At 34.0% G+C, this 24,979-nt stretch overlaps 3 protein-coding genes across 5 annotated transcripts; 2 read left to right on the top strand and 1 right to left on the bottom strand.

The window, feature by feature from the left end:
* The first annotated feature begins 521 nt into the window (after positions 1 to 521).
* On the top strand, positions 522 to 4,492 carry LOC123915510 (E3 ubiquitin-protein ligase ORTHRUS 2-like). Its single transcript, XM_045966661.1, has 8 exons — positions 522 to 1,010; positions 1,270 to 1,934; positions 2,043 to 2,142; positions 2,281 to 2,342; positions 2,453 to 2,555; positions 2,835 to 2,985; positions 3,133 to 3,350; positions 3,994 to 4,492. Exons 1-8 carry the CDS (start codon positions 582 to 584, stop codon positions 4,288 to 4,290), a joined length of 2,025 nt encoding a protein of 674 aa, XP_045822617.1. The 5' UTR covers positions 522 to 581; the 3' UTR covers positions 4,291 to 4,492.
* A 5,080-nt stretch (positions 4,493 to 9,572) lies between these two features.
* LOC123915508 (2-oxoglutarate-Fe(II) type oxidoreductase hxnY-like) lies at positions 9,573 to 19,164 on the top strand. 3 transcript variants are annotated; one of them, XM_045966658.1, is made up of 10 exons: positions 9,573 to 9,778; positions 9,912 to 10,203; positions 10,303 to 10,354; positions 10,453 to 10,574; positions 10,689 to 10,789; positions 10,881 to 10,939; positions 11,710 to 11,766; positions 11,933 to 11,978; positions 12,174 to 12,253; positions 12,451 to 12,720. In XM_045966658.1, exons 1-10 carry the CDS (start codon positions 9,644 to 9,646, stop codon positions 12,539 to 12,541), a joined length of 1,035 nt encoding a protein of 344 aa, XP_045822614.1. In that variant the 5' UTR covers positions 9,573 to 9,643; the 3' UTR covers positions 12,542 to 12,720. The 3 variants fall into 3 exon arrangements, with proteins under 3 accessions (XP_045822614.1, XP_045822615.1, XP_045822616.1); XM_045966659.1 differs by lacking the exons at positions 10,453 to 10,574; positions 10,689 to 10,789; positions 10,881 to 10,939; ... (2 more) ...; positions 12,174 to 12,253; positions 12,451 to 12,720 and adding exons at positions 17,510 to 17,631; positions 17,745 to 17,845; positions 17,927 to 17,985; ... (2 more) ...; positions 18,640 to 18,719; positions 18,940 to 19,164 and having other exon boundaries at positions 9,578 to 9,778; XM_045966660.1 differs by lacking the exons at positions 9,573 to 9,778; positions 9,912 to 10,203; positions 10,303 to 10,354; ... (5 more) ...; positions 12,174 to 12,253; positions 12,451 to 12,720 and adding exons at positions 16,075 to 16,246; positions 16,354 to 16,615; positions 17,084 to 17,135; ... (5 more) ...; positions 18,640 to 18,719; positions 18,940 to 19,164.
* Positions 19,165 to 19,270: 106 nt separating this feature from the next.
* LOC123915507 (NADP-dependent malic enzyme-like) lies at positions 19,271 to 24,642 on the bottom strand. Its single transcript, XM_045966657.1, has 19 exons — positions 23,864 to 24,642; positions 22,955 to 23,075; positions 22,784 to 22,858; positions 22,536 to 22,687; positions 22,346 to 22,451; positions 22,048 to 22,113; positions 21,835 to 21,930; positions 21,656 to 21,727; positions 21,479 to 21,562; positions 21,274 to 21,372; positions 21,085 to 21,132; positions 20,903 to 20,956; positions 20,691 to 20,789; positions 20,521 to 20,610; positions 20,347 to 20,424; positions 20,157 to 20,231; positions 19,984 to 20,074; positions 19,724 to 19,852; positions 19,271 to 19,620 (listed from the first exon to the last, which is right to left on the bottom strand). The coding sequence occupies exons 1-19, from the start codon at positions 24,028 to 24,030 to the stop codon at positions 19,532 to 19,534; spliced, it is 1,791 nt and encodes a 596-aa protein (XP_045822613.1). The 5' UTR covers positions 24,031 to 24,642; the 3' UTR covers positions 19,271 to 19,531.
* Positions 24,643 to 24,979: the final 337 nt, after the last annotated feature.

The following is a 24,979-nucleotide window of genomic DNA, read 5'->3' as shown; positions in this document are numbered from 1 at the left end:
TTCTAACATCATATATATGTGTAAAATCCAGGATATTGTTAATATTCAACCTAATATAACTTTTTATATGTGATGTGTATAGAAATTCTATACACTATTGGTAAATAATGAAATTATTCAACAAAAATCATATACAATATTTTTTTCTAATAATAAACGAGAGAGAGTAAGTAATGGTATGTTGTTTCTGCACCTGTTCATGAACATGTACAAAGTTAATAGTTGTAATCGTTATAAGTACTACTACCTATAGTAGTTTTTTTTTTTGGTAAACTAGTTATAGTAGTTTAATTAAAAATAACTAAAATAAAATAGATACACATAATAAAATATTAAATTAAATTACTGAACGTTGAAAAAGAATAAGAAAGGATATACTACACTGCACTGCACCTATAGAAAAAACAAGGAAAAAAATAGTAATAATTCAAAAAGCCGGAATTCCCTCGCGCCTAATTGAAAAAATAGGATTAAAAAAATTCCCTATAAAAGGGTCTAAATATCTCTCTTCATACACAACACATCATCATTTCTCAACAACTTTGATAAACAAAAAACAAATCCGAATTACCAAACCAAACATGGCACAGCTTCTTCCTTGCGACTCCGAAGGTGTTTGCATGGTTTGCAAACAGAAACCTCTGGAAACTGAAACTCTTGTTTGCAGAACATGCATAACTCCATGGCATGTTCCATGTCTCCCTATTGTTCCAACTACAATTCTTGATTGGGAATGTTCCGATTGTTCACAACCTGTTGACATCAACCATGTTGCCGATGTACCTACTCCGCCTATCGCCGGAGATCTTGTTTCCGCCATTCGCGCAATCGAGAATGATACTTCGCTTACTGATGAAGAAAAAGCGAAGAAACGTCAAGAACTGGTTGGCGGATCTAGTAAAACAGCTGCTGAACCGAACTCCAGAAGCTGTAATAATGGTTTGCCTGATCTCTTTGATGGTAGCGTTAACTGTTCCTTTTGCATGCAGTTGCCTGACAGACCCGTCACTGTTAGTTTCTTTTATTTTCTCTTTTTTTTTTCCCCCTTTCTTTGCTAATTATTTTTACTCTTAATTGTTGTTTTGTGATTTCTAGTTACATTGTTTTGTAAGATCAAATCGATTGAATAACCTAACCGAATTTGTTTTGGTTAGGTTATCTGAATGATTTGATCTTAACTTCAACACATTAAGTGTTTTATTATTAAAATTATTATTTGTAATTATTTTTTGTGAATTTGAAGTTGAAATTGTTGTTGTTTCATTTCAGACACCATGTCAGCACAATTTTTGTCTCAAGTGTTTTGAAAAATGGATTAAGCAAGGAAAACGAACTTGTGCGAATTGTAGGGCTGCAATTCCAGCCAAGATGGCGAGTAATCCACGAATTAACTCACAGATGGCAGCTGGGATTCGTATGGCAAAGCTCGAAAGATTGCAAGGTGCTGGGGGAAGCAGTGTTCCAAAAGTTTATCACACTGTTGACAATGATGAGCGTCCTGACACTGCTTTCACCACTGAGAGAGCAAAGAAAACTGGAAAGGCTAATGCATGTAGCGGGAAAATCTTTGTGACGATTCCAAAAGATCATTTTGGACCAATTTCTGCTGAGAATGATCCAACAAGGAATCGTGGGGTTCTTGTTGGTGATACATGGGAGGATAGGATGGAATGTAGGCAATGGGGTGCTCATTTCCCCCATGTTGCCGGGATTGCTGGTCAGAGTACTCACGGTGCTCAGTCTGTTGCTCTTTCTGGAGGTTATGTTGACGATGAGGATCATGGTGAGTGGTTCCTTTACACAGGAAGTGGTGGAAGGGATCTTAGTGGAAACAAGAGGACCAACAAAAATCAGTCATTTGACCAGCAGTTTGAGAACATGAATGAGGCTTTGAGGCTCAGTTGTCGAAAAGGTTATCCTGTTCGTGTTGTTAGGTCCGTTTTTGTTGATTATAAAAATTCAATTGATTGATTTCTTTTTTGTTTAGTTTCAAATTTCAATGTGATGTGAATTTTGTTTATGGATTTGTTTATTTGGTTCAGGTCCCACAAGGAGAAACGTTCCTCGTATGCACCGGAGGAAGGTGTGAGATACGACGGAGTTTATAGAATTGAGAAATGTTGGCGCAAAATTGGAATACAAGTAAGTATCATTCTTGTTTGTAATAATAAGTAACCAACCAAGCGCTGCATTTATTCAACTAAGTACATTGAGTTAGACCTAATGGATTACCAATTGTTCAAACTTTATTATTGACGGGCAATCTTTCTGTGATGATAGGGTCATAAGGTTTGCAGGTATTTGTTTGTGAGGTGTGACAATGAGGCAGCTCCATGGGCAAGGTTAGTTTTAGTTCCCCGATTTTATTTTTTCCTTTGTGTGTGTGTGCTTGTACTAGTATACAGTGGAAGTATATAACTTGATCACATGAATTCATTTTGTTGATTTGCAGTGATTTTTCCGGAGACCGTCCCAGGCCACTACCTATAATTGAGGAGCTTAAGGATGCAGTTGATGTTACTGAAAGAAAGGGTGATCCATCATGGGATTTTGATGTAAGTGGTGTTGTCTAGTAATCTGCTTTTCTTAGATTTCTTGATGTGTATCTTACATATATATAATTATATATTTTTCACTTTTGTTTATCAAATTTCTTCATTGTTTTCTATAGACATTAATTTTGCACTTTGTAAGATATGATAATGACAACAATAGTTAAAGCTTAGAATTAGATTTTGGGAAAATTATTTGCTTGGCGAGTTTTTTTCCCCCCAACTTTGATGTTGCATGGATTTTGTAAGGTCTCTCGCTATGTGCATTTGTCTAAATTTCAGGAGGAAAAGGGCTGCTGGTTGTGGAAGAAGCCTCCACCACTAAGTAAGAAGCCGGTTAACACTGTGGATCCTATAGATGGAAGTAAAATAAAAGTTGTTAAGCCAAAGGCAAAAAAGGCGTCCTTCAAAATCAAGGATAGGCTATTGAAAGGTATACAATCCTTGGTGATAACAATTAACCTCGTTTCCTATTTTTAAGATCATTGTTATTTGAAGCCGTTGTTGTTATAAACACAATACATAGTAGTGGACTTGTTAATTTACTACAGTGCTGCCTTCGTGTTCATTGTTTTTGCAGAGTTTGGTTGCAATATATGTCGCAAGGTGTTGGCTTCCCCTATTACTACACCTTGTGCTCACAACTTCTGCAAAGCCTGCTTGGAGGGTTCCTTTTCTGGCCAAAGTTATATCAGGAATAGAACAACCCAAAGCGGACGCTCTTTGCGGACACAGAAGAACATTATGAAATGCCCTACTTGCTCAACTGACATAGCTGATTATCTTCAGAATCCCCAGGTACTACCGCACATTTTTTTAAATATATGTTTATGAAAAGAACTGCATGATTTCACTTTGAAGTGAGTGTTATAATAGCCTTATTATTAGTTTTTGGATTGCATTGCTTATTTGTAATCTGATCAATAATTATGTTGTTATCCGGGCTTATATTTGCTCCAATGAAATAAGGAATGGATTATTGTTCTCTAAATTGAACCCTTATTGAATTCCTTCTAATTTTATTCCTAATTAACTATGAAATGACTAGTATTCCTAATTTACCATGAAATTGTTAAAACCTTTTTGAAAATATGTAATTCAGCACGGGATTTAGTGTTCACTATGATGTCTTTAGGTACTTAATATTGACTGTGTCTAGCTATGTATTTGATAATGTTTGAATTTTTGTTGCAAATCACTAGGTATTCTTAAGTACTATTATTCTCAGTGTCTATGCATTTGATAGTGTTTGAAGCTTTTTTGCAAATCACTAGGTACTCTTAATAGTAGTAATATTGACAGTTTCTATGCATTTAATAATGCAAATATTTAGTGAACTAAACTACTATAATAACTTTTGTAATTGCAATTTATTCAATGTGAAGTATTGTTTTGCTCTATATGAAAAGGTCTTATTTTAGTTATGTTTGTTTTTCAACAGGTTAACAGGGAAATGATGGGAATGATAGAATCACTCCAACGAAAGGCTGAACAGATGGAGGAGAGTTCTGAAGAATCAAGTGCTAGAAGTGAAGAACCAAGTGATAAAAGTGATGAAAATCGCAAGTCGGGTGAGGAGACAGAGGTTCCGAAGCCCTGTGATTCAAGTGAAAAAGTCTCAGAAGAAACTGAGGAGAATGATGTCGATCCTCTAGAGAAGCGGAGGAAAGGTGCTGATGGCAAGGCTGTGGTGAACGCGGAGGAGCATACCGATGAGGCGGTAGTAGAAAACAAGTAATGGCTTTCAATTAAGGGTGGGTGATGGATAGGATTGTGCTGTTTCATTATGGATTTGCATTTAACAACACTAGTTAATATTAGGGTTATATTATTGCTGATACAAAGTGAAATCTTTTGATTGCTTGCTTAAAAGCCAAGACATTTTAAGACTTTGTTGAACATGAGAAGGAATGAATAAATTTTATATTTTCATATCTTAGTGCTGCATATGTTTCCATTTGTTATTGTTATAATGTTTATATATATAGTATCTTTACACTAATATTAAATTTTTATGAATAATGCTAGCAACACACTCTTTAACAAACACACTTCAACACACTCTCTTTTATTGGTTGAAATTTACATGGGTCCCATAAAAAAATGTGGACCCATATAACTTTTATGGGACCCATATAAATTTTAACCAATAGAAGAGAGTGTGTTAGAGTGTGTTTGTTAAAGAGTGTGTTGCTAGCACTCCTCAATTTTTATATATAGGTTATACGATGTTATTTTAGGCTTTTTATTAAAAACTAAATCCACAACAGATTTACTTTTTTACTAACAGACACATATTTGAGAATTGAATTTCATGTATTTGACGCGTATTCTTGTAACTTATGGACTTCACATATATTTCTTGATTATATATTTTTTATATAAACATCTTGGGGGATTACGAGTCCCCCCACTTTCAAATGCATTTAGTACAAATATTTGAATAAATCCAAAGTAACTCCAACTTTGGTAAAATAATAAAAATGTTTTTTTGTTTCCTATAAATATCTTAAATTTCGTATGTTAGTAAGTTTTAAAAATTTCCTTACTTGTTCAACTTCTAATGAATCAATATAACTATTCGTTCCGGTATAAATAGTTATTATCTGTTCTTCCGCAGTGAGAGGCTCTTTTGTATGTTTCCTAAAGTGAACTAATGGACCACTCGTCGCATGACTATAGTGTTAAATATGTTTGGATTTCAACCGGAAAAGCTAGCTCAAAGGATGAGGTTGTCCTCCCATATTTATACACTTCACATCCCAAGAACTTAAGTAATGTGAGACTTCAAACAATCTCCAACAACACAACAACACATGCAACACCCACGTCTAGCGTGGTCCTGGGTCAAATGCCCACATTGCAGTCATTAACCCGACTCTGATACCATGTTAAATATGTTTGGATCTCAACCCTTAGAGCTAGCTTTTGGGGATGTGATCCAAACATATTTAACATATGGTATAATATATAAAGTCCAAAGCCGATGATCGTAACGTTATGTCCTCCATCACGATGTCGAATGATCTAATGGTGCTATCCGAAGACTTAAATGAATAGCCATCGTTGTTAAGAACAATCGGGATCCAATGAGAATTAGCGCACAACTTCTGGTCTACGCCAAGTAATTGCATATAGAGAAGAGAAGTAGTGAAGCAATAGAAATATCACAAGAGAGAGAGAAGAAAGCTAGTTTTGTTATAGGTTTTATGAGTCAACATTAAAATCTTTGAATTTTTTAAAATTTCATTAAAAAAATATAATATTTTATAATTGATCGATTTATTTTTAACAAAAGTGCGAGATACCGTATGGATACTTAGAAAAGTGATTATTCATGCGGGAATTGCGATGCATATAGATAGTTTTTCAAATTGCGGGTACGAGAGTATGAGAGGCAGTGACTAAAAGCATCGACCATGAAACTTGAACACAAAATTGTCCTCCGCCACTGTTTGAATTTGAACGCAACATCAGAAGCTAACAATCATTGCGGAATCCAACATCAATCAATCTTTGCTGCAATTTGCACCAATGCAGAGCTCCGTCGATGAAGGCTTCTGGCATAAATTCTCTTCTTTGAAGCTTAATAAACTTGGCATTGATGGAAATAAGTTGAAAACACCTTATGGACTTGTTATAATCTGTTTCCTAGACATTGCCTTTATTTGGTAATGCTATTTACTTTTTTAGCATATCTTGTATTTTGAATCATCATCACTTTAAGTGTGTTTTTATAGGTTGGCCGTATCTGCTGCAGATTTGAATTTAAAGCTTATGAGGTGGCGTGCTTTGCCATCTCTGGACTTGAGTGCTTTGTCTTCCCTCAACTGTCTTCTCCTCGGAGCAGGCACACTTGGATGCCAGGTTGCACGCATGCTTATGGTGGGTACTAAGAAAATCATGTTGTTGTTTCAATTTTTCAATTCTTATAACTAATATTTATCACTGCAGGCGTGGGGTGTCCGGAAAATTACTCTAATCCATTGAGGCATTCTCTTTATACTTTGGATAACTGTCTTAATGGTGGAGAGTTTAAAGCTACAGCAGCAGTTGAAAGTCTCAAACGGATATTTCCAGCAGTGGTAGATCATCAATCCCTAAGACTTAAGTTGAAGCTAAACCCTATGATAACATTTATAACTGTATGTTTTTTGTTCTTATTCAGGAAGCGGAAGGCATTGTTATGGCTATACCAATGCCTGGACACCCAATTGATAGCAAGGATCAGGATAGCGTGATCAATGATTGCAGACGTTTGCACGATTTGGTTGATTCTCATGATGCAGTTTTTTTATTGACAGATACAAGGGAAAGTCGATGGCTCCCGACACTTCTCTGTACATAAACTAATCTGAGCAATCATTTGCCGAGAAAAACCTACATAGACACAAATACAAATAAGTAGTTGTTAGGCACACTCACATGAGTAAAAAAATTTAAAAAACAAATGATTAAAGTTATATTAATTGATGTGACTATTTAATTTTTCTTTAAATTTTTTTGATTGATATATGTGTGCCTAAAACTTGTGTCTATATATTTGTGCCTATGCAAGAATGTCTCTCATTTGCCTATGTCAACAGTTGCTTCATTAATATTGGTAGGACAATGCATAGATGCATTTCCTTAGGTGCATTTTGTGCCATCGGGGGAGCACTCGGACATCTTCCACTTTTAGCCAACAAAGTGAAAAGGCGCTTCAAGCCAAGAAGTGAAGCGCAGGAAAAGCTGTCGATGCATTCCAACCATGATTTCGTCAAATCCTTTTTTAGAAGTTTGTTTATAACCACAAAATTTGTATTTTAAGTTAAGAACACCACAAAAAGTACCTAAGGAAATGCATTTGAGTTTTGTTGCCTGCTTATTGGTATACTTTGTCAAATGTACAAAACTGAATTTACATTCTTTAGGGCCCGTTTGGTGCGCAGGATAGGATAGTGACAGGATAGGATATACAACAAGATAGTGATAGGATAGGATATCAGCAGGATAACAGTTATCCTCAGTTATCCTATCCTGTGTTTGGTACACACCGGATAACAAACATGATAACTATTATATCATATTTTTAATACATACTTGTTCATACCAATATGATAAGATCCATAACATATTTAAATGACAAAATTACCCTTGTAAAACAATTGTTATTTTTTTAAAATTATATTGTAATACTTTGAATTTTATAAATAAAAATATAAATAAGTAATCAAATAACTTTAAATTTTAAATACAAATCATGAGAAAATAAACAAATTAAGTTTTTTATATGAATCATGATCAAATAAATAACTCAATTATACATGTTAGATAAGCAAAATAAATATATGATATATCTCATATGTAAATAATAAAACTACCATTGCAAAAGAATTATATTTAAGTTGTTATTAAATTTAAATTAATATTCCTATTTTGCAATTTTTTGAATAATTATTTTACTTTAAAATATTGTAATTTTAGGAGAATTTTGATTTTTTAGATTATGTAAATTACAAAATTACCCTTGTGAGAAAATCACACACACACATATATATATTTAAAAATTAATTATTTTATTATTAATTTACTATCAAATTATTTTATTAATTTTCAGTTTTTTATTTTAAAATATATTTTATAGAATAAATCAACGATTTTTTTTCTTATCCTATCCTGCTGGTAACCCAGCTCAAATTCAGGATAATGATTTTAACTAGAGAAACAGGATAGGATAAGCTTCAGGATTAACTTATCATATCCTGCTGTGTCACCAAACACTGGATTGAGACAGGATATGATACAGTTATCCTATCATGTCTCTTATCCTGTGCACCAAACGAGCCCTTAATTTATTTCAATAATTTGAACTACTTGACTATACAATACACGACATAATGTTTGGTTTTTTGTCTTAATTTCTCTTGAATTTTCTTTCTTTCTAGTCTTGTAGCTATTTAAAAATTTGTTCTATTAATAATTTGAGGATCTAATAATACGGAGTTCAACCAAATGGTAAAATTATATATTTTCAAGAAATTAAATTTAGATTCTTCCCAACGACGCAGGTGGTTGTTTCTTGTTGTAAGTGAATGCAACGAAAAGACCCGGAAATAACGATAAATGAAAGAATTCATATATTATGTACATTTCGTGCTCTGCTCATTTTTAAATTTCATATATTATGTCCTAACTCCTAATGATAGCTTATTAAACACTTGAGTTCAATCACGTAATTTATCCCAACATTTTTTTTTTGAATTTACATGAAATAAATTATTTTTTTGAATAGTTTTTATATTTTTTTCTCATCCTTTAATTATTTTATAAATTGACAATAATTTGTAGAATGGTACGTTTTGCGCCCCTGAAATACCTCAGTCACTCCCTAAAATGACCAAACAAACCCTTTTTTTTCATAATTTTTTCATTCATGGAACACAGACGTTGAGTTTGAGTATAAAATATTGTCACTCGCTATGTAGAGTACGAACTAAAACACAGTTCGCTACCTAGCATGCGAACTAAAATACAGTTTGCTATTTAATGTAAATTTATATTTGTATTTATGTGTATAATTTACTTCCTTATTTGGTGCATCAGTTTTACAGAAATTGACATGATCCGTGGGGAGAGAGTGTAATATCTATACATCAATGATTTGTTTAAAATAGATTAAGAAGGTATTGAATTTTCTATGAATGGAAAAGATACAGATATAATTACAAATATTAATATTCTATGTAATTTCTCAATATTAATACAATTTAATTCATAGTATTGCTGCCTTATAAGATGAAGGAGATAAAAAAAATTATTTTTATGAACCAGTTCACATCCTAGAATACGAACTGTGGTTTTTAATTTTGCTAATTTATACACTGACTTCCTAAGTAGCCGAGAATACAAGGGGCGCGCATGTATACTAGGGGTTGCGAGAAGTAGAACTCTAAATTGTAGGCTATAATAAACCTAGCCCATATGGCCCATTAAACAGAATTTCCTTTGACTATGAAGAAGACGAAAACAAACGTCACATCACAGTCACAGATGTATGCATTACACAGTGGCGCCGGTATAACAGAACAGAAGCAGAGAGAAGAGAAGAGATGGTACTGACACACTCCAAAATGGAAAAGGAGAGTACAGAAACAGAAGCAGAGACCCCTCAAACACAAGCAGTTCTGAATTGTATTGACCTTTCCAATCCCAACACCGACCAATCTGTTCATTTGCTCAAACAGGTACTTTACTGTACTGTACTGTACTATTCCTCTGTTCTGTTCTGTTCTGTTTAGAATACATACAAACTCTCATTACTTTTTTCTTTTTTTTTTGCTCTAATTTTCAACTTGTTACATTCGGTGAATCAAAAAGTCTTGCACCGATTCTGGGTTTTTCTACCTTATCAATCATGGAATTAGCCAGGAATTTATGGATCAAGTTTTTGCTCAAAGCAAGAAATTTTTCACTCTTCCGTTAAACCAAAAGATGAAGCTTCTCCGGAACAATAAACATAGGGGTTATACTCCTCTTCTTGATGAAATCCTTGATCCTCAAAATCAATTACATGGAGATTACAAAGAAGGATATTACATTGGAGTTGAAGACAATGATGACCCACTTCATCTCAAACCTTTTTATGGCCCAAATTTATGGCCTGCATCAGGTAAATATTGACTCAAAGTTCTTTGATTGAATTGAGACATTAGTTATGTTCTGAACAAGACATTTTGATTTCTCACCTATTTTGACTTTGTCATTTTAGATGTTTTGCCTGGATGGAGGGAGACTATGGAAGAATTCCAACGTCAGGCATTGTAAGTTTTGCTTAACTTGTTCGTCTTTAACACCCGAAAAATCCGAGCGTCTGACATCGACAAATGTAATTACATTCAATCTTTTTTGAGGTATCCAGAGAAGTGGGGAAAGCAATTGCAAGGATAATAGCCCTTGCACTTGGTTTGGATGCTAATTTTTTTGATAAACCAGAAACCCTAGGAGAGCCTATTGCAATTGTGCGCCTGCTACACTATCAAGGTATTGAATTAGTAGTCTTTTTTGGTGCCTTATACTGTTATACATGGTACAATTACACACTGCAAAACTTATACTACTGTATTCATAATTCATCGTTGTTGTTATGCCCTGAAGATAAAATCTCGGATCCCTCACAAGGGTTATACGCAGCTGGAGCTCATACCGATTATGGTCTGATTACTCTGCTGGCAACAGATGATGTTCAGGGTCTTCAAGTAAGAATGCAACTGATTTTTCTGTCTGTATGTCACTACTAGTGTTTTACTAATTGATTAGTAATTGAAGGCGAACATTTTTTGTTTGCAGATATGCAAGAATAAGGATGCTGAACCTCAGATTTGGGAGGATGTGACACCATTGAAGGGGTTAGTCCTTATGGTCCTTTAGCTTTTATGGTTTACAAATGGAAATAACTAATTAGGAGGTTGCTTCTTGCAATAATAGAATGCATTATTATTGAGATTTCTCTTTTTTTTCTTAACACATATATTTTTCTTAAAATTTTCTGATATATTTCTTATTCCATTGTCATTTTCTTATTTTGTGTGAGCGTGCGTATTAACCTAACGTCATATCTAGGCTTTACCGGTTGCAAGCTTATCATTTATACATAAATATATACTGTCGGAGTCACACAAAAATTGATGAAATTTCATCTGACAGCCCCACAAATCTTCACAAAATGGGTGTGGCTCAGTTGGTTAAGCAATGCTGGGCTAGCGGGCGAGAACCAAGGTTCAACCCCTGCAGAACACATTCTTGAAGAAGGGCGAAGAACTTTAAGCTGCAACCTAAATGCTCAAGCTCAGATTAATCCCATAGCCGGTCCAAAAGATTGAAGTTTGTGGGAATAGTCTGCAGAACTACTGGGGTGCCAAAAACACTAATTTTACAGTGATTTCCTACAAGAAAGAAATCTTTACAAAATAACTTACCTTACTTAATAACATCATCTGCCTAAGCTTATATTCTTTTATGAAACGTTGTTCCTATTTTGAGCTGCATTTTATCTAGTATTAAACGCTGCTGAGTGCAAAGACTAGGAGTTCACTGCAAAACCTTTTTATAATTAATTACCTTTGTTAGGATGATCCCTAAACTATTTCCATTATTTATCTTGATGTTTATGTTGTAGAGCATTTATAGTTAATCTTGGAGACATGCTGGAACGCTGGAGCAACTGTACTTTCAAGTGAGAAACTTTTGCTACTAATTTTCTTTTACATATATTAATCGTTGCTTTTTTAACTACTGTTATATGCAATTAGTAGCAACCATTGGTACTTTTCCAGTGCATCCTTTTTTATTTAGATTGTGTTAATTGCATAAATCACAGTTTTCTTTGCATTTAAACCCAGGTCTACATTGCACAGGGTTATAGGTATTGGTCAAGAGAGATATTCTGTAAGCCACAACACTTATTTTCTTTTACATTTGATTGCAAAGCTTTGTTACATTATTAAATATTTACTTGTCTAGGCTGTCTTTCAAAACCCAGTTCAATTTTCTAATTGCTCCGTGATTCTTTCTACAATTTTAACACACTAAACTTTTAAAATTCAACGATGATTTACTTGGTCCTATATTGTTTATTTGCAGATTGCATACTTTTTGGAGCCTGGTCATGATTGTCTAGTGGAGTGCTTGCCAACCTGCAAATCAGAATTAAATCCTCCAAAGTAAATGAACACTCCTTTTTTATTAACGTCATATTGTATGTTAGGACTTTTATCAGTAATATATAACTTCAATTCCAAGGTTTATTTATTTGGTCATGGAGGACTCAAACATGCAATTTTTACAAGGTTAAGGTGCATGAATTTTTCTTTATAGTATTCTTTAAAAGGCTTACACCCCTACTTGTATCTGTTTTCAGATTTCCCCCCATCTATTACCGGGACTACTTGAGTCAGCGCTATAAGGAAACACACGCTGATCTGCATGTATATGGCAAACAACAATCCTGAGCACATGCTTGAGCCATGTTAAACAAAACCAAGTTGCCACAGCAAATAACTGTAAATATAATGCTTTCTCAAGCCGTTTCTTTAGGCAAGTTGTTGCAAACATTGAAATGAAATAAGGATATCATGATGGAAAAAACATTGGTTCAAGTAAAGCATAACATCGTTTATTCTTGCACAAACATAAAAGGACACTATACACCAAAAAACATCCTTAATCCAAAAAATTTAGAGTCAATAGTATAAGGCCCCTATTTACCTACAGTTGCGATATGTGGGGAGTATACATGCACTCTCATCATACTTGACAAGATTCTAAGGACAAGGAAGATGCGTAGCCAAGCCTAAAATGAGAGTTGAAGCAATTTTGTTTAGTTTAAAAAGGAAATTTACATGCATGGGATTGGAATAGCTAACAGGACTGTTCATTATTAACCATGAACCGAGTCGAACCACCGAACCATAAGTTTATGAACCGAACCATTAATATCATGACAATTCTCCAACTGTGAACCAAACCGTAAATAACCAAACCAAACTGTGGATAACCGAAAACTCAAAAACTTAAAAATCAACTCAAAACTTAAAAACATGTTTGTTCTCTGCAAATCTGCAAAACCCTAGTTCTCAAATTTGCAAAATCGAACCCAAATTTCCTCATGATTCGAACCCTAATCCCTTAAATTGGGTAGCATTCGAGTTTAGAAACTCCATTCGAGCTGGGTTTGTGAGGTTTCAGCAGTTCTGACTTCCGAGTTTTCATTCTGGGCAAAAAAAGCAACTTACTTCGATTCTGGGTTTGTGAAGGTAAATCAACATGAGTTTTTGCTTGTTATTGCTCATATGCTTTATGGGTTTGTTCTTATTCAATTCATATATTGAGTTTCGATCCACTCATATACTGGGTTTGTGATTTTTTTGCTTGTTCTCAGTTCTGCTTTTGTTTTTTTTTTTTTTTTTTTTATTATTTTCACTTTTTGTGATTGTTTGCTTGTTATCATGGAAACCCTTTATTTCATTGTTGCTTAAAACTCATTTTGTTATTGTGAGTTAGTGTTTTTGTTTCGTTTCATATATCATGGAACCCTTTATTTCATTGTTGCTTGTTATTCTTAGTTATTCTTTCTTTTTGGATATCATGGAACCCCTTTATTTCATTGTTGCTTGTTATTCTTTCTTTTTGGATATCATGGAACCTTTTATGGCATTGCATATCATAATATTATAGAAGCAGTTTGCAGAAATTTTAAACGTCACGTAAAATCACTTTGTTAGAGCTTGCAATATAGTATAGAACTATAGCTACTTATATCTTAATATTAGAGAAGCAGTTTACAAAAATTTTAAACTTGACATAAAATCACTTTGTTAGAGTTTGCAGTATAGTATAGAACTATAGCTAGTTACATCATAATATTAGAGAAGCAATTTACAGAAATTTTAAATGCGACATAAAATCACTATGTTGGAGTTTGCAGTATAGTATAGAACTATAGCTACTTATATCATAATATTAGAGAAGCAGTTTGCAGAAATTTTAAATGTGATATAAAATCACTTTGCTGGAGTTTGCAGTCAAATCACCAAATGTATGTAGCTATAGTTCTATACTATACTGCAAACTCCAGCAAAGTGATTTGATGTCATGTTTAAAATTTTTGCAAACTGCTTCTCTAATATTATGATATAAGTAGATATAGTTCTATATTATACTGCAAACTCCAACATAGTGATTTTATGTGATGTTTAAAATTTCTGCAAACTGCTTCTCTGATATTATATGATGTAAGTAGTTATAGTTCTATACTATACTGCAAACTCCAGCAAATTGATTTTATGTCACGTTTAAAATTTCTTCAAACTGCTTCTCTAATATTACGATATAAGTAGCTATAGTTCTATACTATACTGCAAACTCCAGCAAAGTGATTTTATGCCACGTTTAAAATTTCTGCAAACTGCTTCTTTAATATTATGATATACAATGCAATAAAAGGTTCCATGATATCCAAAAGGAACGAATAACAAGCAACAATGAAATAAAGGGGTTCCATGATATCCAAAAAGAAAGAATAACTAAAAATAACAAGCAACAATGAAATAAAGGTTCCATAAACGAAACAAAAACACTAACTCACAATAACAAAATGAGTTTTAAGCAACAATGAAATAAAGAGTTTCCATGATGACAAGCAAACAATCACAAAACAGAGAAAATAAAAAAACAAAAGCGGAACCGAGAACAAGCAAAAAAATCACAAACTCAGTATGTGAGTGGATCGAAACTCAATATATGAATTGAAGCCATGTAGCCTTTTGCTTCTTGGGCCGGCCCGCCTCGGCACAGGGTCCGGGGCATATAAAGGGGCTTTATTGGGTTGACCCATTAAGCTTCATGGACTGCTAACCTAGGCCTGACCCGATTAGCAAAGGGCTACATGGTCCGATGGGTCGGTTCGACTATTTTTTATTTTCTTTTTTTATATTTTAAAAAAGAGATTCAATGGACAATAAAACTACATACATATCACACACATTAGTATTCATAAAAAAAAGTAGGTGTCATGATTTCATGAGATAATAAATAGTACAAAACATCGCCGCAAAAGTAGACAGATTTGTGGTGATGAACCACAAAGTGCACCCTCAAAGCTAATAAAGTTCAAACTTACCTTAGAAACTAAATTTTCAGCCTAACAATTCAAAATACATAACTAAGTAAATTATAAATTAGGTAACTTCTCAGCCTAAGTCTCTTGAACACTTGATTTTGCATACAATAATATCTCCTCTATTTTTGGTATATCTACAATTCATAATACACGATAACTTGATAAGTCGACAACTGAAAAGCAAATGCAAATTGCAAATAAAACAAAAGGATAATTAATTAAACTTACTAGAAGGTCCGGTTTTCTTAAAATCATGCAACCAATTACGTGTACAAATGAGAGCTTGAACAATGTCAGGGAGTAAGCAATTCCTATACTTATTTAAGATACGACCTCCGATACTAAAAGACCCACTATTGTGATTGAAATACTTAAAATATCACACGTCATTATTGCAAGTTGAGGAAATCGAACACTATTTAACTTCCAATATTGAAGAATATCCACATCATTATCCAAAAGACACTTTTCATCCAAGTGTATTTCAAGTTGAGACTTACCATTATTTGAGATTTGATGTATCTTTTATTGACGGTATTCCTATAAGGGTCTTGTTAACATATGCCCTAAGAGTACATGTTAAGATATCCCAATATAGAAAAGCAACATCTAATGATACAAAAAATTTAATGCTTCAAAAATTAAAATACACAAGTTAACATTTAATAATTTCCATTTTTGCTTCCTTAGCATGCCTTAAGGCACATGATAACATTATCCAAACAAAAAAGTCTGAAAACAATATTTAATTGCCCACGTTTTTCTCACACAATGAACAGCTGGGTGCAATAATTGAATCCAATTCAACAAGGAGTAGATAGATGAGTTAAATATAAATAAATGCAATTAAGTTTAGTAAAATCTAGCAAAATCTTTTAACACGGTTGCGACTTCCATATAACAGAAGCAGATAGAATAGAATAGAAGACAAAAGGTACTAACTCCCTCCAAAATGGAAAAACAGAGTAAAGCAGTTCTGAATTGTATTGACCTTTCCAATCCCAACACCGACCAATCCGTTAATTTACTCAAACAGGTAAAAAACTAAAACAACACACATTCCTCTGTTTTTTCGTGCTCAAGATTGTTTTTTTTTTTTTGTGCTCTAATTTTCAACTTGTTACATTTGGTGAATGTAAAAAGTCTTGCACCGATTCTGGGTTTTTCTACCTTGTTAACCATGGAATTAGCCAAGAGTTTATGGACAAAGTTTTTGCTCAAAGCAAGAATTTTTTCACTCTTCCACTCAATGAAAAGATGAAGCTTCTCCGAAATGAGAACCATAGGGGTTATACTCCTCTGCAGGATGAAACCCTTGATCCTAAAAACCAATCACAAGGAGATTCCAAAGAAGGCTATTATATTGGAGTTGAACACAATGCTCCAAACATATGGCCTGCTTCTGGTACTTAATAATCAATTCAAAGTTTTTTCCTGTTTGTGTGACTTATTTTTGAGTATCTGAAAATTAGCTTATGTAAATAAATAAACTTTTATGTTAATTCATAAGTTCTCACTAACGAAAATTATATCTTCATAAGTTGTTTTATTATTAACTATCTTGACAAGCTTATAAACTATGAAGCACGACACCAGACACGACATGGACACTGACACGTCAACACCGATAATAATCATAAGTATCCACGCACGCGTGTCCAACACCGGGACACCCCGATGAGTGTTCGTGCTTCATAGCTTATAAATAATACATAAATGTTTATTTATTTGCATAAGCTGTTTTACATAAACTCAAATATAAGTCAATCCAAACGGGCCCTAAGTTATATAGCATTTTATTGTTTGAGACTTTTTGTTATGTTCTGAACAAGAAAATTTGATTTTTACTTTGATTTTAACTATGCCGTTTTAGATGTTCTTCCGGGATGGAGAGAGACTATGGAAGAATTCCAACTCCGTGCATTGTAAGTTTTGCTTAACTTGTTTATCTGTAACACCGGTATAGAATTCCAACTCCGTGCATTGTAAGTTTTGCTTAACTTGTTTATCTGTAACACCGGTGTCAGTTTATCCGACTCCGACACATGTGATTACATTCAATCATTTCTATTTTTTAAATTTTTTACTAGTGACTATGTGTCATTCAGCATCATGTCTGGTATACTTACATGCAATTGGAATGTAAAATTTGTTTACCCTGACTATAGTGTATAGTTATTAAGCTCCAAATGTATTCTCCCTTTGTTTATAGAAATTAATGTACTGATTTTGGGAAAAAGGGAAGAAAGAAACTGCTTATCAAATATTGATTTTTTATGTTTTTTTTCGAGGTATCCAGAGAAGTGGGGAAAGCAGTTGCAAAGATAATAGCCCTTGCACTTGGTTTGGATGCTAATTTTTTTAATAAACCAGAAACCCTAGGAGAGTCCGTTGGGGTTATGCGCTTGCTACACTATCAAGGTATTGAATTAGCAGTCTTTGTTGATGCCTTATACTAACCAGCTGGTATAATTACGAACTACGCAAAGTCTACTACTGTATTCATAATTCATCGTTGTTGTCATGCCATGAAGATAAAATCTCGGATCCCTCACAAGGGCTATACGCAGCTGGAGCTCATACTGACTATGGTTTGATTACTCTATTGGCAACAGATGATGTCCCGGGTCTTCAAGTAAGAATGCAACTGATTTTTCTCTCTATATATCTTCACTAATATTTCCCTTTTTAATCGAATAACTTTTTTTGTTTGCAGATATGCAAGAATAAGTATGCTAAACCTCAGATATGGGAGGATGTGCCACCATTGAAGGGGTTAGTCCTTATTGTGCTGTAGATTTTATGTACTGTCGAAGTCGTGTGAAATTTCATCTAATGGCACATCAAATCTTCACAAAATAATTTTGACCTGACTTAATAACATCACCTGCCTAATCTAAATATACATTACTACAAAACCTTTGTATAATTTTACCTTTTGTTAGGTTGATCCCTAAACTATATACATTGATTAACTTATTGTTTAATGTTTGTAGAGCATTCATAGTTAATCTTGGAGACATGCTGGAGCGCTGGAGCAACTATACTTTCAAGTGAGAAATTTTTCCAATGCTACTATTTTTTTACATATATTTGTTGCAGTTATATGCACTTAGTAGCAAATACTAGTGGTTTTGTCAGTGCCTCCTTTTTAATTTATATTGTGTTCATTCTGAAATTCACAATTTGCTTTGCTTTTAAACTCAGGTCTACATTGCACAGAGTTATAGGAAATGGTCAAGAGAGATATTCTGTAAGCCTCAACTCTTTTTTTTCTTTTACATTTGATTTCGAAGCTTTGCTACATTTTTAAATATTTACTTGTTTAGGCTATCTCTCAAAACCCAGTTCAATTTTCTAATTGCTTTCTCCATGCTTCTTTCTATATCAATGTTGATTCTCTGGTTCCTATATTGTCTGTATATACAGATTGCATACTTCTTGGATCCTGGTCTCGATTGTCTAGTAGAGTGCTTGCCAACCTGCAAATCAGATGCAAACCCTCCCAAGTAAATGAACACTGCTTTTTTATTTTACATCATATTGTATGTTAGGACTTCATTAGTTCCATATTACTTCCATTCCAATGTTTATTCATTTGGTCACTGAGGACTCAAACAAGCAATTTTTTATAAGGTTAAGTTAAGGTGCATGAACATGAACCTAACAATTGTACAAGAATCTTTCTTTATAGTAAAATCTTACATCCCTGCTCATATCTGTTTTCAGATTTCCTCCTATCTATTTCCGGGACTACTTGAGTCAGCGCTACAAGGACACATACCCTGATCTGCTTGTAGACACCAAATAACAATCTTGAGCACTTACTCAATGCTCATGTGTATGCTAAAAAAACATGTTAGATTGTACCCTTTGTTGTCTGTTCTTCCTTGTTTAAACTTTCTGGTTGTTTGGTATATTTATTCCATTCTGGTATTTTTTCCATTTTGCATTTGTGAATCTCATTAAAAATTTAGTTTTAAATGGTTAAAGAACCACTTTTCATGTTAAATAAACAAGAGATTATTATTTCTCAAAAAAAAAAAAGAAGAAAAAAGGGTTGATTCATAAATTTGATAAGGGACATCTTATAAAATAATAGATACATGAGAAACCAGCATTGAAGATGCTCTCAGACAACTTGTAACAAACATTGTCATTAGCATGAGGTGAGATGAAATAAGGATCTCATAATGGAAAGAACATTGTTTCAAATAAAGCATAAAATCGTTTATTCTTGCACGAGCATAAAAGGACACCATACAGCAAAAACATCCTTATTGAATTCCAAAACCTGAGAGTCAATAGTAAATGCCCTTCTTCACCTATAGTTGCGGTATAAAGGAGTATACATGCAACTCTCAGCATACTTGACAAGATTCTCAGGACGAGGAAGATGTGTAGCCAAGCCTACAAGGAAAGTTAAAGCGATTTTGTTTAGTTTATATGGAAAAAATGCATGTCTAGGACTAAGATAGCCAACTAGTATAAATGAAGAAGTTAGAGTTCACACCTAGTTCATATGCCTTGGCAGCAACATTTGCAGCTATGTTGGCAGAAATTTTTCTGATATCAGTGAAAGGTGGGTAAGTCATGCCCTTTTTGTAGCTCTCCTCTGTCACTTGGTTCGCCAAAGCTTCCGCTGCACGAATAATGAAAGAATGTCAAGTCATTCTTATGTCAACTATACATGATCTAAAAGCATTGTTTATGTGCAAGCATTGTCAAGTTTGTTCCTTGTATCATGCAAAGTTTGCCATATTGATAACTTACAGGCTGCTAGAAGCATATCATCATGCACTCGGATTGCTCCAGACATTACTAAACCCAAACCAAAACCCGGGAAAATATAAGCATTGTTGGACTGCATTGACAAGGAAAGAATCAAATATAATGATTTAATTAAAAGAGAGAAATAGTAATGAATGTGAAGAAGATTTTAGAACCTGGCCAGAATAATAAGTTTTGCCATTGTATTCAACAGGATCAAATGGACTCCCGCTAGCAAAAATTGCACGACCCTTTTTTCGGAAATGAGCAAACAAATTTTATAAGGAGTATCAACAATAACTTGAATCAAAGAAGATCAAGACTTAACCAGGTATAGAGAAGAGATGCGGTCATCTGTTATTTTACCTCGCTCCATGTGTATGCCTCTTCAGCTGTACACTCAGATTGTGAGGTTGGGTTGGAAAGAGCCAAAATGAGAGGAATCTGCAGGCCAGGCATGATGGAGGTATATTTCTTAACTTCCTATTTGATTTTTTTATATAAATACACATAACAAGAGAGAGTAAGATAAGATTTTACTTTATTGTTTGCTGTCATGGCCTCAACTACTTCCTTTGTAAATGTTTTCCCCACTCCTGATGATCCAATCAGAACTGTAGGCTTGATTACCTGAAATTTTAAGGACATTATGGATAAGAATGTGTCTAAAGGCAACCTATTACAAGTCATGAAAAGATATATTTTAATACCTTAACGGCCTCTATGAGAGTGCCAACAGGCTCGTGTTCGTGAGCCCAAGGCTTCTTGAAGTGTTGAAGTGAATTCGCACGTGAACTAACAATTAAACCCTGTAGCAGAATAAATAAGTATTTTAGGGGAAAAAATGAATCAAATTAAAATTTTGACAAAATGAATCTTCAAATTAATATTTTCCATGGAAACTTATCATGCTTTCCACTACCTTTGAGTCTACCAGCCATATCTGCTTACGACTCTCTTCAATAGGTGCTTTAGTCTGCAGCATAAACAACAGAAATAAATAGAACAACATCACCAATTGAAATTTTTTTTAAAAAAAAGAGAAAGAAAAGAAATTAAAGAAACCAGGGTTACTGGTATAGAAACAATGAATATCTGATTCACCTGTTTTGATATCTCAAGAGCAATTAGCTCTGCTATACCAGTTCCTGCCTGAAAACATAACCAAAAATGAGTTAGTTAGACAAACTAATGTAGGGAAAACAGATTACAGCCTTACTTCAGCAGCATGACAAGAAGCATCGATAGAACTTATCAAGTACAAATAAGAGAGGAAATAGATTATGGTCTTACTTCTCCAGCACCAAGGAAGAGGAATTTATGGTCAGGTAGGGTACCACCAATGAGCTTCAGGGCTGCTACAACTCCAGCTAGAACAACAGCTGCAGTCCCCTGTGAAAATAAATGCATTAATAATTAGAACATACTCTCGTTTCAAAAAATAAAACATACTAACAAATTTGAAGAAATATGTGCCAGTTTTTGTGAGATACAATACCTGTATATCGTCATTGAAAACAAGATGAGTTGTACCGTATTTTGCAAGCAACTCAAAAGCATTGTGATTTGCAAAATCTTCAAACTGAACACGTCATTCAAAATAATCAGACACATGCCAAAAATGGACAAAACAGGTTCAAGAGCCACATAAACTAAGCTTTAAACTTTTATCAACCTGAACAAGAACTTTTTCGCCGTAGTTTTGCTTCACTGCACTCATGAACTCGTGCAGAAGGTCATAGTATTCCTAAGAAGACGAGAAACCAACAAAATGTAGCCTCATAAATACAAGTTAAATGAAGATAATAATGCTAAAATAATAAAATGATTTCGAGTAAAGGCATATATACAAACCTTCCCAGTTGCCCTCTTTTGTCTAAGCCCAATGTAGAACTCGTCATTCAGTAATTTCTCATTATTTGTTCCCACATCAATTGTAACTGGTAAACACTGGCCACCAGAAGAAAAAAAAGATAATAAAAAACAAAAGAAAGTAAGAAAAATGAACATAAATCATTTAAGATACATTGATAAAATGAAGAGAGACACTGGATAGAAAATGCTTACTGCTGAAGGACGAACTCCTCCTAGTGCCGTATACAAAGCCAATTTACCAACAGGAATTCCCATACCCTGAAGCACACACATCATAAATAATTTTGTCAAGGAAAGCTCATCTAGTTTTACAATAATATCACGATGAATTATAAGGTCTATGAGGTGTCAACTCTGGTAAGAATCTGATCTTGTAAACCTCAAGGGACGGAGTTCCAATTCCCTCATGAACGGTTGTAAAATTGTCACTAATACAACTTCAATTAATAATATATAAGGTATTAGGAGTTTGATTCTCCTTGAGAAATACCTGGCATCCAAGATCGCCAAGTCCCAAAATCCGCTCACCATCAGTTACAACAATAACTTGAATACTCCTCTCCGGCCAGTTTTTCAAAACCTCAAGAATTTTTCCCCTGCAAATGATAAACAAAAGCTATGAATAAAATTGTAGTACTTAAAATTGTATACAAACTGATGTAGGAAAAAGAAATTCATACTTCTCTTTCAAACTAATGTATAGACCCTGAGGACGCTTGAATATGCTACCATATTTCTGGCAAGCCTCACCGACGACCGGAGTATATACAATTGGGAGCAATTCCTCAACATTATCAATAAGAAGTTTGTAAAACAGCCTTTCATTCCTCTCCTGTTGACCACAACAACAACAACATGCTTCTGTGTTACTTTTCAACGTTCATATCATCATTTTATATCAGTAGCACAAGTTATCATGCATGCATACCTGAAGGTCCATCATGGCCGTGTACTTCTGCAAAGGAACTTCATATTGACGGATGTTGTGCATAAGTTTCTTCCCCTGTAGAAAATAAATAATATTATTGAGAACCAAAGAAAGGGAAACAACGTCTTCATAGATCGATTTGATTTATAGATAAAATGCAAAGAAACAAACCTGAAGTTGCTGAGAGCTGACGGTAGGAGGTAAGAGGCCACGCAAATAATGTGCATCCCTCTCTTTCTCAGTGAAAGCAAGCCCTTTGTTGTATTGTGGATCTCTCAGCAAAGAGTAGCCACTGCAATGTAGACAAACACAAACTCAGAACAGACAAGTAAGGGAGAGGTATACAGTATACTACTGTTTAGTCCAAGAAACAATTCATCTCATTGAAGAAATAGAAATGAGGTGTAATCAATGGCTAGGACTAGAAGAGTTCAAGGATCTGTCTGATCGATTTTGTGTTGTAAAAACCGACATCGCAGAAAATAATTGTTTATTCGAATTCTGATATGCTATAGTGCTATAACGCCAACCTCTATTTGACAATATACTTTGTACTACAGAACAATGGCGATTTGTTCAAATTCCAGTGCTATAGCCTTTGTTTGACATCTTATGATAAATGGTTATGTATAAGATTACATAAACTAAGCTATTTCTATAGCAAAAGACAAAATAAAGTTAAATAGTGTTTGTATTTGCTATAAGTTGTTTTCATGAGCCATCTTAGAGAACTTATGAAAGTAAGTTATAAATATGCTTGGATCTCAACGACTCAACTCCAAAACGACTCAACTCCAAAAGCTAGCTCATAGGCCTCACATATTTATACACTCAAGAGTCGGTGAACCTAATCAATGTGTGACTTCAAACAAACTCCAACACACAACTATATATTCAACAATAAGCTGTTTTTACAAATTCTTTCTCCCAAACAGTCTCAAAATCTGTGTTATAAATAGCTTATATACAAGCACTTACACCTATGTTATAAATAGAAAGTTAATGATAACATAAGCTAGCAAACTAGCATGATGATGAACACAACACAGACCACAGTAATAATGATATATATAGTAGTACCTGGCAACAGAGAAAGTCCAAGGGGTGACGAGTTGGTCCTCCGTGGCACGATCTTCGCCGTAGACATCCTCAACACCGCCAGCTACGGTGGGTCTTGGGGTGGATCTTGGGCTGAGGACATCCAGCACACACTCACCATCTCTCAAAGGCTTAAGCGTATTCTCCATATGATTGAATGATTGATGAACACTAGCTAGTAAAACAACACTACTATGTATTATTTCTCTGATAGCAATAACAATACTATATATATAATAGCACGCCAATAATGAATGAAAAGAAAGGCAAAGTAAAGTCAAGATATAAAGGATATAGATTCAAAGATATATTATTAATATTAGGATTAGTACGCAAGTGTGTGTCGTTTTCTATTTGAAGAAAAGACCAAATGAACTACTGCTCCACTACTTTATTATTTATTGCATTATTTGTACTCGATACTATAATATTATTAGTGGTGATGAAATTGTCTTAAAAAGAAAGAAAAAAAGGCACGTAGCAAATGATACATCAGCTTAGCCTGGGATGTGATGAGTTAAATATTAAATTACCGTTAAAGAGACTAGCTTTGTATGTAATGTTGTTCTTTAACACACAACAATATTACTTTATAGAGACATGATTAAATTATTAATTAAAGAAAGACTATAGTAGAAAAGGGAAATTGCCTTTTTCAACAAAAAAAAGAAGGTAGATAGATGGTTTGAAAAGACACATGGTTTGTCTGTAGGCAGAAAACCAGAGAGGAATAGGTGGCGTTCTCTCCTCTCAATTCACGGCCAAACAATTGAAACAAGTGCGGGGCATGTTGTCATGTACTATTTCTCTCTCTCGTTCAAGGAATATACTTATTGATGCATTAGTAGATATTTTTCTAATCAATCAAAAATTTAGATCATAGAGAGAGGCAGAGAGCCCTAGTCTAGTACCAATGGATCCAAAAACAAATTATTTAGTACGAAACAGTTTATAAAAATGTTTTTTTCATGGTTCTTAACTCTCTCATTTCGAGAAAATGGGCGCCTGATAATCTAAAATTCGACTGTAAAGTAAATAAAATTTTACTAAAAATTGTATTTATCAGAGGTCAAACTCGGATTTTCCCAAATAATTTAT

The sequence above is a fragment of the Trifolium pratense genome, linkage group LG3 (genome assembly GCF_020283565.1).
Source record: "Trifolium pratense cultivar HEN17-A07 linkage group LG3, ARS_RC_1.1, whole genome shotgun sequence".
Taxonomy (NCBI): Eukaryota; Viridiplantae; Streptophyta; class Magnoliopsida; order Fabales; family Fabaceae; genus Trifolium; species Trifolium pratense.
The sequence above is the reverse complement of the archived record's forward strand: the minus strand, read 5'-3'. Positions and strand labels throughout refer to the sequence as shown.

What these genes read in the sequence shown, in the direction of transcription:
- LOC123915510 (XM_045966661.1), top strand. Translation starts at nt 582, where the DNA reads ATGGCACAGCTTCTTCCTTGCGACTCCGAAGGTGTTTGCATGGTTTGC. An exon ending in TATCCTGTTCGTGTTGTTAG is followed by an intron (nt 1,935 to 2,042) that starts GTCCGTTTTTGT and finishes TATTTGGTTCAG; the next exon opens with GTCCCACAAGGAGAAACGTT. An exon ending in ATTATCTTCAGAATCCCCAG is followed by an intron (nt 3,351 to 3,993) that starts GTACTACCGCAC and finishes GTTTTTCAACAG; the next exon opens with GTTAACAGGGAAATGATGGG.
- LOC123915508 (XM_045966658.1), top strand. Translation starts at nt 9,644, where the DNA reads ATGGTACTGACACACTCCAAAATGGAAAAGGAGAGTACAGAAACAGAA. An exon ending in ATGATGTTCAGGGTCTTCAA is followed by an intron (nt 10,790 to 10,880) that starts GTAAGAATGCAA and finishes TTTTGTTTGCAG; the next exon opens with ATATGCAAGAATAAGGATGC. An exon ending in TGGAGCAACTGTACTTTCAA is followed by an intron (nt 11,767 to 11,932) that starts GTGAGAAACTTT and finishes ATTTAAACCCAG; the next exon opens with GTCTACATTGCACAGGGTTA.
- LOC123915507 (XM_045966657.1), bottom strand. Translation starts at nt 24,030, where the DNA reads ATGGAGAATACGCTTAAGCCTTTGAGAGATGGTGAGTGTGTGCTGGAT. An exon ending in TACATTAGTTTGAAAGAGAA is followed by an intron (nt 22,452 to 22,535) that starts GTATGAATTTCT and finishes TATCATTTGCAG; the next exon opens with GGGAAAAATTCTTGAGGTTT. An exon ending in CTCTTGAGATATCAAAACAG is followed by an intron (nt 20,957 to 21,084) that starts GTGAATCAGATA and finishes TTTATGCTGCAG; the next exon opens with ACTAAAGCACCTATTGAAGA.